The sequence below is a fragment of the Ranitomeya variabilis genome, chromosome 3, assembly GCF_051348905.1.
Source record: "Ranitomeya variabilis isolate aRanVar5 chromosome 3, aRanVar5.hap1, whole genome shotgun sequence".
Lineage (NCBI taxonomy): Eukaryota > Metazoa > Chordata > Amphibia > Anura > Dendrobatidae > Ranitomeya > Ranitomeya variabilis.
In genome coordinates, this window is record NC_135234.1 from 96,105,143 (window position 1) to 96,117,454 (window position 12,312).

Here is a 12,312-nt window from a genome sequence, read left to right on the forward strand (position 1 = left end):
CGTCTTGTTAGAAACTGCTTAGCCATTATCAAAGAATATACATATTAGATGACATAAGACAAGAACAAGAAATATTGGGGAATGATTGCAATCAACCAATCTGCTGGGAAATAAAATATACGGCAGAACAGCCAATAAAAATAGTTTGTAGGGCAGGAAGTCATTTCTATTGGCTGGTCTGCACTGAACGGCCAATCACCATGCACAGAACTGTCTGTGGGGAGAGTGACTGTGTGTGACCAGCGGCATCCAGTTCAGTGGTTGGGCATGCACATTGGGGTACACTTTGTAAATGTCACAACACTGGAATGTTTCCTTAAGAGCATGCATATGACTTTTATTCCTTTTTTTATATAATCCGTGAAATACATGTGACACTTATTGGTAGGACAACACCTTTAAGAATGTGTTTTTTCTAAATAGATCAGCAATTTTGGTATATTTATAGCGCCTTCTATGTTACCCTGAAACATACCCCACTTCACCATTTCAGGAAGCCATGACCCAGATTATGGGCATACTAGACTGAAGTGGCACTTGGGACCACAAGTACATTGTTTTACTAGACCATAGGAAGTCACGCTATTGTAAGTGGATAAGAGGTTAACAAAAGGGAGGTTGTTAGTAGTTAATAAAACCACTTTTATGTTGGACTCCCACTCCTGTGGACCCAGTGTGCCTGTGCATCATGTCGATTACCCGTTGCTTTAAATTGTCCCAAAGTAATTTTAGATTTTCCATGCAGTGTATTATGAGAGGTGAGTGAGGGCATCACAGTAGAATCCTCCCCTAAAAAACAATTTCTAGGCATAACCTACATAAATATCCTTTAAACAAAATTATATTTTTAGTCTAAGGCCAGTTATATCTAATTGCCTGTTCAAGTTTTCTAGACTTTTAAGGATTTTTTGCCTTACTAATGTTACGATGCTTTACCAATTATTTTTCAAATATTGCTTCCTCATTAAATGTAACTGAATAATTTTTACAATGTAAATAGATAAACAGATACAGTAGATGTTTTGTGGAGGTTACATTAAAATTAAGGAAAATATTCTATTGCAACATACACACTGGGAAGAGACAAATGAGCAAAGATTGAGACAGCGAGACTCATTTCCAAAAATGATCCAAAAATATTCCTTAACTACATAAACAGTAAGAAAACAAAAAATGTTAGTGTAGACCACTATCAAATAATCTGGTGAAAAGGTGAAAGAAGATGTGGGAAATGCCAATCTACTAAATGCCTTTTTCTCTAAATTATTTATATAAGAAAATTCCATGACAGATGACATGATCACGGATACCATAAATGCCAAATTAACTAAGCAGGATGTGCGTTCTTGCCTTAAAAACAATTAATAGAGAAGTCACCAGGCCCATATGGCATATACCCCTGAATACTAATATTCAAGAATTCTACAATTACAGGGTCTGTACCACAGGACTAGCACATAGCAAATGTGGTGCCCATATTAAAAAAAGGGGACAAAATCGTAGCATGAAAATTATAGTCTGGTAAGCTAAACATCTACTGTGGGCAAAATCTTTGAAGGTTTTTAAGAGATGAAATCTTGGAGTATCTTAATGAGAATATCCTCGAGACTTAACATCAGCTTGGGTTTATAAGGGATCGGTCCTGTCAAACTAATCTGAACAGCAGCTAAGATTAGGTAGGTCCTCTATCTTGATTTTTCAAAAGTGTTTGATACAGTGCCACATAAAAAGTTGGGACATAACACGAGAGCAATGGGACTATGGGAAAATATATGCAATTGGATTAACAAATGGCTCAGTGATAGGAAACACTGGGTGATAGGAAACACAGTGATAGGAAACAGAGGGTGGTTATTAATGGAACACATTCTCATTTGGTCACAGTTGATAGTGAGGTACCACAGGGTCAGTATTGGGCCCTCTTTTTAAGATATTTATTAATGACCTTGTAGAGGGCATACAGAGTAGAATTATATTATTGTCAGTTGATACTAAACTCTGCGATGCAATCAAAAAAAGGAGGATAATTTAACATTACATAGGAATTTATGTAAGCTGGAGGCTTGGGATGAGAAATGGCAAATTAAGTGCAACGCAGATAAATGTAAGGTCTGCACTTGTGCAGATGAAATATTTGCCACATAGTGATGTCATTTTTAATTCACTACAAAATTTCAAGGAGGGCTTGGATGCCTTTCTTTAAAAATATAATACAGGAAATAGGTACTAAATTCTGTGATGAGACATTCATCCAGGGTCTGATTGCCGTATGGGGAGTCGGAGAGGAATTTTTCCCCTAATTTAAGAAATTAGCACCTGCCTCATGGGGTTTTTGCCTTCCTCTGAATTAACATGTTAGATTATAGGTTGATCTTGATAAACTTATGTCTACCTTCAACCGTAAGAAATTATGAAACTATGTAATGGAATCACAGTGTTCCTTTTTTGCCAGTAACATACTATCAGCTGAAAAAAACCCACATCATGCTGCTCAATCTTTTCCAATGAAATGATGCACAATCTACTGGAAACCCAATGGATCTCATTAGTACCCATTGAGCAGTATTTGTATCCTTTATGTGATGGATAAGCTGCCTACATTTCCATTTTTCTGCTGAAAAATGGAATTTGCTGGTGTGAACAGAGTCTAAATTCAGATGCAGGCAGGGACCTACGTATCTGAGAAGTGCATACAATCATATACATTCTTGGAAATCCTTTGATAAAAAACATCAATACCTGACAAGTTGTTATTATTATTGGGAACTTTTCATCGTATTTATGCCCCCTGAACCACAGGCAGCATGAATCAGACACAGGCTGCACAAAGCTTGGAAAGCTGACCAGGGTCTATGCGTCTCGGCTGACTAGTTCGATGCAGTCCATGGCCAGCTTCTCCCTTACGCCATCAGTTTCATACATATGTATGAAGAGACCTTACATTTTATGCCATAGGCTCCCATTCAACACTCCTTCAGACTTCTGCTCTCCTGGGGCAACGCTCCACTGTATTGCCTAATATTCCAAGTAAAAGGTCCCAAAGCACCAGGTATCTTCCTCAGTAAACTTCTTTATGAATTACAGCACATAAAAGCTCTGCCATATATGACCATCGTCAAGCCATATGTTACCCTTGTCTTTATATGGATTGAATAATGCCTTTTGTGGCTGAAGCATTGCAGATTTTTAATGTGCTGTAATTAGTAAAGATTGAGGATGATACCAGGTGTTTTGTAAAATTTTACATAGAAAGATCGTTCAGTCATTGTGATCAGGGCAAGAAGAAGCCGGCCAAGGAGTTGTCTTAGATTAGTCATCTGAGTCACATAGCCCTCAGACAGTATGTTTCATCTGAAAGGTCGCAGTGTTTCAGGGACAAAGGTACCTGGCTATAATCCACAGTCAGCGTTTAATTCATGCTGCCTGTGGTTTGTGCAGCATGAATCTGATGACAGATTTCCCAGCATGTGTAAGGCATTTAGCTCATCGAGAATTGCCAGGGATGAATGCAACTGTATTCACCTCTAAGCTATGAACAATATGTAAGCATTTTATTTCCTTGCTTGAATGTTGCTACTGATGGCAGATAGAGATTTTTTAAAGTCTCTCAAAGGGTAGAAAGATGCACAATTTCATTATACAATGATTAAACTTCATTAATAAAATAAATAAATAAAATAGGGACAGTGTCTACATCCACAGGTACCTATTAATGAGTGTGCAAGACAATGAAAAAGAACAGAGGAAGCCTAAGATTTTTTTCCAAAAGCTATGGAGAGTGCCTGTGCACATACAATACCGTATCTTTCTTCTCATAATGGCTGACTAATGAGCACTGCGGGACATAGGACCCAGGTTCTTGTGATTGGTGGAGTCTGAACAGTCAGACCCTTAGTGATTAAATATTTTTTACATATCCTATGATATGGGATATGGGAACATCTGTGCTCCCAACAGCTACACTACTGATGCATATTACAAAACAATAATGTGAATAATAAAGCAGTGTATGTACTGAAGTATGCTCAATGCTTATTGGCAAGATAATGGCACATTTTTGTAGTTTAATGAATAATATTTTGTTATTAAACTCCCTATTTGTCTCAAATGAGAATGTAATTGGAAGCGGCTGTACAAGGAGGACTGAACTCTCAGGCAATTGTAGAGCATCTAGCATGTCATTACAAGTCACACACCTCACCAGACGGCCATGCCAACCATTATCTTCCAAAGTAGCACAGCTACCAGGGGTTTAAATGCTGATCAAACCCAGAGCTGCGTTTTGAAGTTTAAATGCTGCTAAATTCAGAGTAGCACTCCTTAATTAACCATCCCGCAGCTGTTTGTAGCCACTCGAAATGTCAGTTCTGGCAGCTATCCCGGTATTTGTACATGCCATCTGGTCAACTGATGTCAATTAGAAAAAGACTAATATATATATATATATACACAGTGGGGGAAATAAGTATTTGATACACTGCCGATTTTGCATGTTTTCCCAATTACAAAGCATGGAGAGGTCTGTAATTTTTATCGTAGGTACTCTTCAACTGTGAGAGACAGAATCTCAAAATAAAAAACAGAAAATCACATTGTATGATTTTTAAGTAATTAAATTGCATTTTATTGCATGAAATAAGTATTTTTTCACCTACCAACCAGCAAGAATTCTGGCTCTCACAGACCTGTTAGTTTTTCTTTAAGAAGCCTTCTTACTCTCCACTCATTACCTGTATTAGGCCTCTTTCAGTGACAGTTCAGTGTGGTGACAGTTTTCACATGTACCGGAGACACGTACACATGTAGTAGACTATGTGTTAGTGTGTTTCCACGGACCATGTGTCCGTGGACAAAACACGCTGATGTGTGAGTTTTTTGTTGTCATCACGGATGGCAAAACGTTCCGCACACATACCCACAGAGAACACACTTTGATGTCCTCCATGTGACACGGACGGCTGCCGGGGAAGAAGCGCTACAGTAAGCGCTGTTCCCCAGTGGCTGGTGCTGAAGCTGGCTGTCATCATTCTCCCCTGCTCTGCCCGCGAGCAGAGGACAACAATGAGTGTTAAATTAAAGTACGAATGACAGCAGGTGAGGGCTTTTGGGACTGTTACCCCCATCATCCAACACCTGCTGTAGCTAATAACAGTGACAGTAGGTGCGGAAGATGGGGGTATTCCACAGTCGCCACCTGCAATCGTTTGGAAATAAATGAATGAAAAACTCGGTGTGGGTTCTCCCCTATTTTATTAACCAACCAGACAAAACTCACAGCTTGGGGCTGCAATAGAGGGGTCCCCACGCTGTTTTTTTAATTATTTAAATAAATAATTTAAAAAAACAGCATGGGGTCCCCCCCATTTTTGACAACCAGTCTTGCTAAAGCTCACAGCTGGGAGCTGCTATTCTCGGACTGGTAAGGGGCCATTGATATAGGCCCCCTCAACATAAAAACAGCAGCCCGCAGCTGCCGAGAAAAGGCCCGGCCCTTCCCACTTGCCCTGTAGCGGTGGCAAGTGGGGTAACTTTTGTGAGGTTGAAGTCACCTTTCAGGTGACATCAAGCCCACGGCTTAGTAATGGAGAGGCGTCTATAAGACACCTATCCATTACTAATAATGAATAAAGTATTTTAATTAAATAAAATCCAACAATATACCATTACCATACCGGTCTGTTGTTCTGTGCCACGCTGTAATCCAAGTCTGGGGGCTAAATAGTTTTCAACCAGGACGCTGCCAATATGCGACCATCCCAGCTAAAAACAACTGGTGAATGAGCTGCAGAGAGCGCAGCATCATTCACCAGTGGTTACATCATCACCGGCTTTTTACCACAGTCCAGAGGTCACCTCAGTTCAGGCCAGCCGTGATGATGTCACCGTTGATAAATGATGGTACATAGCCACAATGGTCAGAGAATGATCCTATCTTTTATTTAAAGCATCTTTTAATCAGGGTCATTTGGATGTTTTGGGTTGTCATTATGATTTAAAAAGAGAAAACACAGTAGTCTGACAATAAATGGCTTCACCCGACCACTAACCATGAGTAGAGAAAAAGTTTTGGTGTTATCATTCATATTCTCTGAAAAAAGGCCAAGAAAGCAAAAATTCTGCCGGGGTATGTAAACTTTTGAGCACAACTGTACATTTCCAAAAACAACAGGAAGATAGTGTCTAAAAAAGCCTCAATGGCCAGTGCAAAAATGATAAGAGTTCTATTTTTTATATATGATATACATGTCAGAGAATAGAGAAATTATGTCCCCAATTTTCCCCAGTACCTCTGCCATCTCCCGGATATCTGCCAGATAGTACCTGGCAACAGCGTTTTTTTTCCTATTGGTTCCTTTTGATCACTATGATAGACCCTATCAAAGTGATCAAAAGCCAATAATTAGTATGTCATCCCCCTGTGTCATACCCTTAATATTTTTTATTAATTTTATAATTGTTATTTCTTTCATTCTATGCTGTTAGGGTTAGGGTTGGGGTTAGGGTTGGACTTTTTTCAAAGGTTTAAAAAAAAATGATGATGGTATAATGACAAGTGTTAAGTGCAAGTGCTCTCTACTCGAGTTTGCATCTCTGACCTCTCTGACCTTTCCCGGCGTCTACGCACTGCAGTACTTTGCTCTGCCCTCAACAGGGCAGACAAAGTATGCCTGCGACGCAGCCGCATCGTGAATACAAGAAGAGGACATCATCGCAAGAAGATAGGAGGCCCCGGACCGGACCGTGACGCCCATCGGACCAGAACCGGACCGGGACCGCCCCTGGGTGAGTATAATCTAACCTCTTTTTCTCATCTTTCAGGATACATCGGGGGCTTATCTACAGCATTACAGAATGCTGTAGATAAGCCCCTGATGCTGGTGGGCTTAGCTCACCTTCGATTTTGGGGGTGACAGGTTCCCTTTAAGGTGGGTTATTATGCACTCACTTTGAAAGACTCCAAGAAACCACCATGAGCACCATTCTCAAGCTTGTCTTCCTCTGGACCTAGGCCAAGCATAGCCTGTGTGTGTACATGAAGGTCATCGTGAAGATTGTCCAAAAGCGCAGCTCTTGTTCGGTCCTAGGTTAAAGAAGACATACATAATGCAGATATCCTTTACTCACAAATAACAAAAACAGAAATAAATCTAATTATATTTTATGAAGAGTAATGTGATGCAGAATATGTCTGCACTATTAAAATAACATTATTACTATATCAAGGTATCTAAATGACTGTAAGCATTACAGGTATTTGCGTTGAGTTCGCTTACCTCAAGTTTAGCAAACTTGTCAGACTTGCAGCAGGCATGCTCCCCATTGATGAGTTTGGTCAGTAAAAATTCACGGAACTCAGCATTCTAGAAAGAGAAGAAAAATCACAAAATCTGTATACGTGTTTTATTGCAGAAGTCATTTCATTCATGAAACTCCTCTGTATAATAAATTAGAGATCCTGAGTCCTGACTAATTAATGATGGGGAAACTGCTTGTAAGGAAAGAGTCAGACGGCTGTGTATCTTGGACGGGGATCGCAGCACAATGCTCAGAGTTGTTGTCCGCTCTCCTGACCTCAGCGTGACAGTTGCATAGAAACACAGGCTGTCACGTTCGGGTTGGCGGAACCGATGCGTTGCGATCCCCATCCATCTGACTGTTCCCTAAAGGGTATAAAAAAACTGAGATGCAGCTGTGTAAAAGGTAATCATAGACAAAAAGGTAAATGTTTTGCTAAGAAGTGAAAAGTCAAAGGAGTTTTAGACTAAGTTTACACAAGCTTATAAAAAGAAGTCTACTTTTCTCCCAATAAAAATCTTCACTGTTTTCCTCTGTATTGTCACCTGTTTGATATCTGATTTTATACATCAGCAGTTTTTAAAACCTACAAGACTAAATACAGTTTCCTATGTTGCAGAATTGCAATGTATCCATAAAAAATAAGATGCAATATTGTTGATCTATATGGGAACCAATTTTTTTTCCGCAAGTCTCATTCGATATACGGAAGAGACTAGTTATTACATGCCTCAATTTTTTCATGCAACCATTTTCAAAAATGTCATCTGAACAGTCCAGTTGGTCTGAATACTTTCAGTTTTTTTTTGAAGGACAGCATTAGGATTATGGTGATCATAAGATTTTGAAAAGTTCCTTGGTCCTCAGTCCTGGAATAGTGGTAGAACCTATGATGTGGAACTGTAATATTAATATTTAAAACTGATAAGAATTGGCTAATAATGAAATAATACATTTCTCTGATTGGTCACCCAAAATATTTAGCATTTTAGGGCTCATTTCCACATGCGAGACATACGTCCGTGTCTCGCAGGTTAAAACCTTAGCCTGTGTCTAGGTGTAGATCTCACACATTTTTTATTACAGACTCTGATATTCTTTAAATTGCCATTCAGATCTTTCTACTAATTTGTGCAGTAATAAGATAAAGATGCTTTTAGTTGGCTGATTCTAAACTGGTGGCCAACAACACCTTTGTACAAAAGGATTTCAGCAGTGGGACTATCGTGGTCAGCATGTGTGACTATTGCCAGTACTGGACACAAAAGGAAAATTGGATACATAAGAGATTTTAAAAAGAATTGTAATTGAAAAATTTTTTTTTACAATCCATCTAATATTTAGCTGTACAACAATCCGCCTAAAGGGTGGTTTATTTACATATGATAAAAGAAAAATCACATAAAACCATGGCATCCATTAAAGGGAATTTTCATATACAGTATAAACAAAACAATTACATACCAGCCATGTTAGTTACACTCAACTCCCCAAAAAATAAAATTTAAATAAGAAAATGTTAAATGGAAACGTGAATGGACCATTAAAAATGTGGTAACGATCCAATAACACGCTAGGTAGTAATTTTATGTATGCTGGGGGTTCACCCCGTGGCAACCACCACTGATCATGAAAATGGAGGTCACGAGTCCCATTTTTGAATGGAGGCATTATTACACATGTACACACAGTATATATTAGTACTATAGTTTGTAGTGTCATATAACATTCAGGATGTGAGGAAAATTGAGGGCACTGCCCTGGTTACTGTAATGGCTGCAATAAGCGCAATAATCTTTGAAGTCTCAGCATTACCAAAGCTAACATAACTGATGAACATCACCACTGGGAGCTTTCCACCAAGTATATAGTGAATGGGGTACTCCCATCTAAGCAACTTATTTTTTATCCACAGGATATCCCATCTATTTCTGATAGCTGAGTCCCACCTTTGGAATACACACCAATCTTAAGACCCAGCCCCAGTTCAATGTCACTGTAGATCGAGAGTAGGCCGGGCATGTGCAGCTCTCGATTCACTTCTATGGAAGTTCCTAAAATAGTTGTGAATGAAGTTGTGCATTTTCATTTTCATTCATAAGATCCATTGCCCTCTAAAGCTGAGCCAACTACTTACAATGTTAAGACATGACTCGGGTACAGTTTGACCCATTACAAACACAACGTGATCCTAATAAAGATTTTTGTAATGCATACTCTTCCAGCAGGGCCCAGTGGTAAAAAATCAGAAAGTGCGAGACATGATGAACACATTTGGTATTCAGATTTCTTTGCATCTTTTTTATTTCTGTGTGACCAGCAGGGACTCACAGGCTTGGTAGCTGACATGCTGATACATTTATGACAGCTCAAGGAGAATCATGACTAATATTTTGACTGCCAAAAGCTGGCACTCATTTTCTTTCCAAATGATGGTCTGCTCCCAGCTGAGCTCAGAGATATTGGCTGAGAGAATACATTTCTTAATTTCGTTGAGTCATGCCCTACTCGGTTCCCTGAGTCACTATTAGGGGGCTGTGGGTTGTCAGTAGCAGGTGTCTGTTCAGAAGGGGATTACATGAGTGAATGTGTATGATGCTAGCAGGAACGCGGGATGCAGTGACGGACCAAGGGTAACAGGTTTATTTACAGGGAAGCACTCCACGCTGGGAGGTAAAGGGTTAAACAGTATAAGTGGCAAACTGAAGTACGACGGTACAAATAATAAGAATACAGTAGCAAGGATTACAGGAAGTCCAAACACTGCAGCTCCTGCTGTGTACTCTATAATGGTGGGCGTGGTGTCCTTACTAATGGGGTGCAGCACACAACAATACCCCGCCTTCTGGTGACAGTGGTCGGTCTCCCGTACCTTCCACTGCCCCTTGTCCATATACTGATGTGGCTAATAGAAGTACGGGCCACAGACCTGTATGAGCCCAACGTGGCTCCTTAGCTGTATAACTGGTGTGGTCAGATACCAAGGGTTAGGACAACTATTCTGTGTCCACATCAGGGCGCAAATATCAGTTCTGTATGTGGTTTCTCTTGGGCAGTGCATGTGCGGTACTCACGGTCACGTAGTGTATGGCACCTGGTTCTCTCTGGCAGTCACTAGACACACATCGCAGGTCCCGCTCTCCCGGGTCCCCGCTGTTGGCTGCGGGTGACACTGAACTGCTTGGCGCTAATGCTCCCAGTCAGAGCACGCCTCTCTGTGGCTACTGCGACACCCGGCTCGGCTCCGCTCTGTGTGCATGGCTCTGCACACCTCTGTTCTGCATGTCTCTGCTCCGCATGGCTCTGCTCTGCCTGGCTCTGCTCTATATGGCTCTGCTCTGTATGGCTCTGCTCTGTATGGCTCTGCTCTGCATGGCTCTGCTCTGCCTGGCTCTCACTCTACTGGTTGCGGCTGAGCACACTACACCCCTCAATGCAGCAGCCCCCATCCTTCAGGCCTGCTGCAACACTCTCTGGAGAGGGAAACAGAGAACGCTCCTCACTGCTCTGTGCTGGCCCCACACTGCTCTGCTTCGCACGCATTTTCCCTCTTTCCTTCCACCCCTCTTTCACAACAGGAAGCCCCTCCTCTCCAGAGCTTCCCTCAGGCCACAGGGGGGTCTGCCTCACTCAGGCTTGCCCCCCGGGAACAGAGGATGCAGCCTCTCTAGTTCTGGACCTGGCATGCAGGTACCTGTGGTCCGGTCAACTTCCCTACAAATGCAGTTCTGGGAGGAAAATAACCCACCTCGCATGCTGTACAAAACTAATGCACAGAACTAGGTGATCACTTCTATTTCCTGGGAGATCCCACAGACAGCCCAGTACAGTACAGTTTTACCACTGAGCAGGATGAAAATTCCAAATTGCAAAATTCTGCATTTACAAACTTTAAAATTTAACACACTTATGATCAACTAGATGGTGGCCCGATTCTAACGCATCGGGTATTCTAGGATATGCTATTGCCCAGCCGCGTAGTATATTGCCCAGCTACGTAGTATATTGCCCAGCCACGTAGTATATTGCCCAGCCACGTAGTATATTGCCCAGCCACGTAGTATATTGCCCAGCTACGTAGTATATTGCCCAGCCATGTAGTATACTGCCCAGCTACATAGTATATTACCCAGCCACATAGTATACTGCACAGCCACGTAGTATACTGCCCAGCCACATAGTATATTGCCCAGCCACATAGTATACTGCCCAGCCACATAGTATATTGCCCAGCCACATAGTATACTGCCCAGCCATAGTATACTGCCCAGTCACGTAGTATATTGGCCAGCCACATAGTATACTGCCCAGCCACATAGTATACTGCCCAGTGATGTAGTATAGGGCCCAGCCACATAGTATAGTGCCCAGTCACGTAGTATATTGCCCAGCCACGTAGTATGCATCATATCCCTGTTAAAAAAAAGAATTAAAATAAAAAATAGTTATATACTCACCTTCCGGAGCCTCAGGATCGAAGCAGCCAGTTACCGATGCTCGTCGCGCGCTCCGGTCTGAAGATTGCATTGCGGTCTCGCAAGATGATGACGTAGCGGTCTTGCGAGACCGCACGTCAGCATCTTGTGAGATCGCAGCATGGACCGGTTACCAGAGCGTCGCGAGCAGGGAAGGCCTGTTGTGGATCCGAGGGGCCGACGGACGGTGAGTATATAACGATTTTTTTTTTATTATTATTATTTTTAACATTAGATATTTTTACTATTGATGCCGCATAGGCAGCATCAATAGTAAAACGTTGGTCACACAGGGTTAATAGCAGCGTTAACCAACCATGGCATAGCGCGGTCGGTTAACACTGCCATTAACCCTGTGTGAGCGCTGACTGGAGGGGAGTATGGAGCGGGCACTGACAGCGGGGAGGAAGGAGCTGCCATTTTCTTCCGGACTGCACCCGTCGCTGATTGGTTCGCGGCAGCCATGACAGGCAGCTGGCGAGACCAATCAGCGAATGAATAACCGTGACAGACAGACAGAAGGACAGACGGAAGTGACCCT

General features: G+C 41.7%; 1 protein-coding gene across 4 annotated transcripts in view; it reads right to left on the reverse strand.

Moving 5' to 3' along the window:
• RAP1GAP2 (RAP1 GTPase activating protein 2) overlaps nt 1-12,312 on the reverse strand; it is a 1,028,482-nt gene that overhangs the window by 48,442 nt on the left and 967,728 nt on the right. For all 4 annotated transcript variants that reach the window (XM_077294402.1, XM_077294401.1, XM_077294400.1 and 1 more), the window contains 2 exons: nt 7,275-7,361; nt 6,947-7,081 (listed from right to left, as the gene is read on the reverse strand). In XM_077294402.1, the coding sequence (XP_077150517.1) occupies nt 6,947-7,081; nt 7,275-7,361 (222 nt within the window). The remainder of the gene's footprint in view (nt 1-6,946; nt 7,082-7,274; nt 7,362-12,312) is intronic.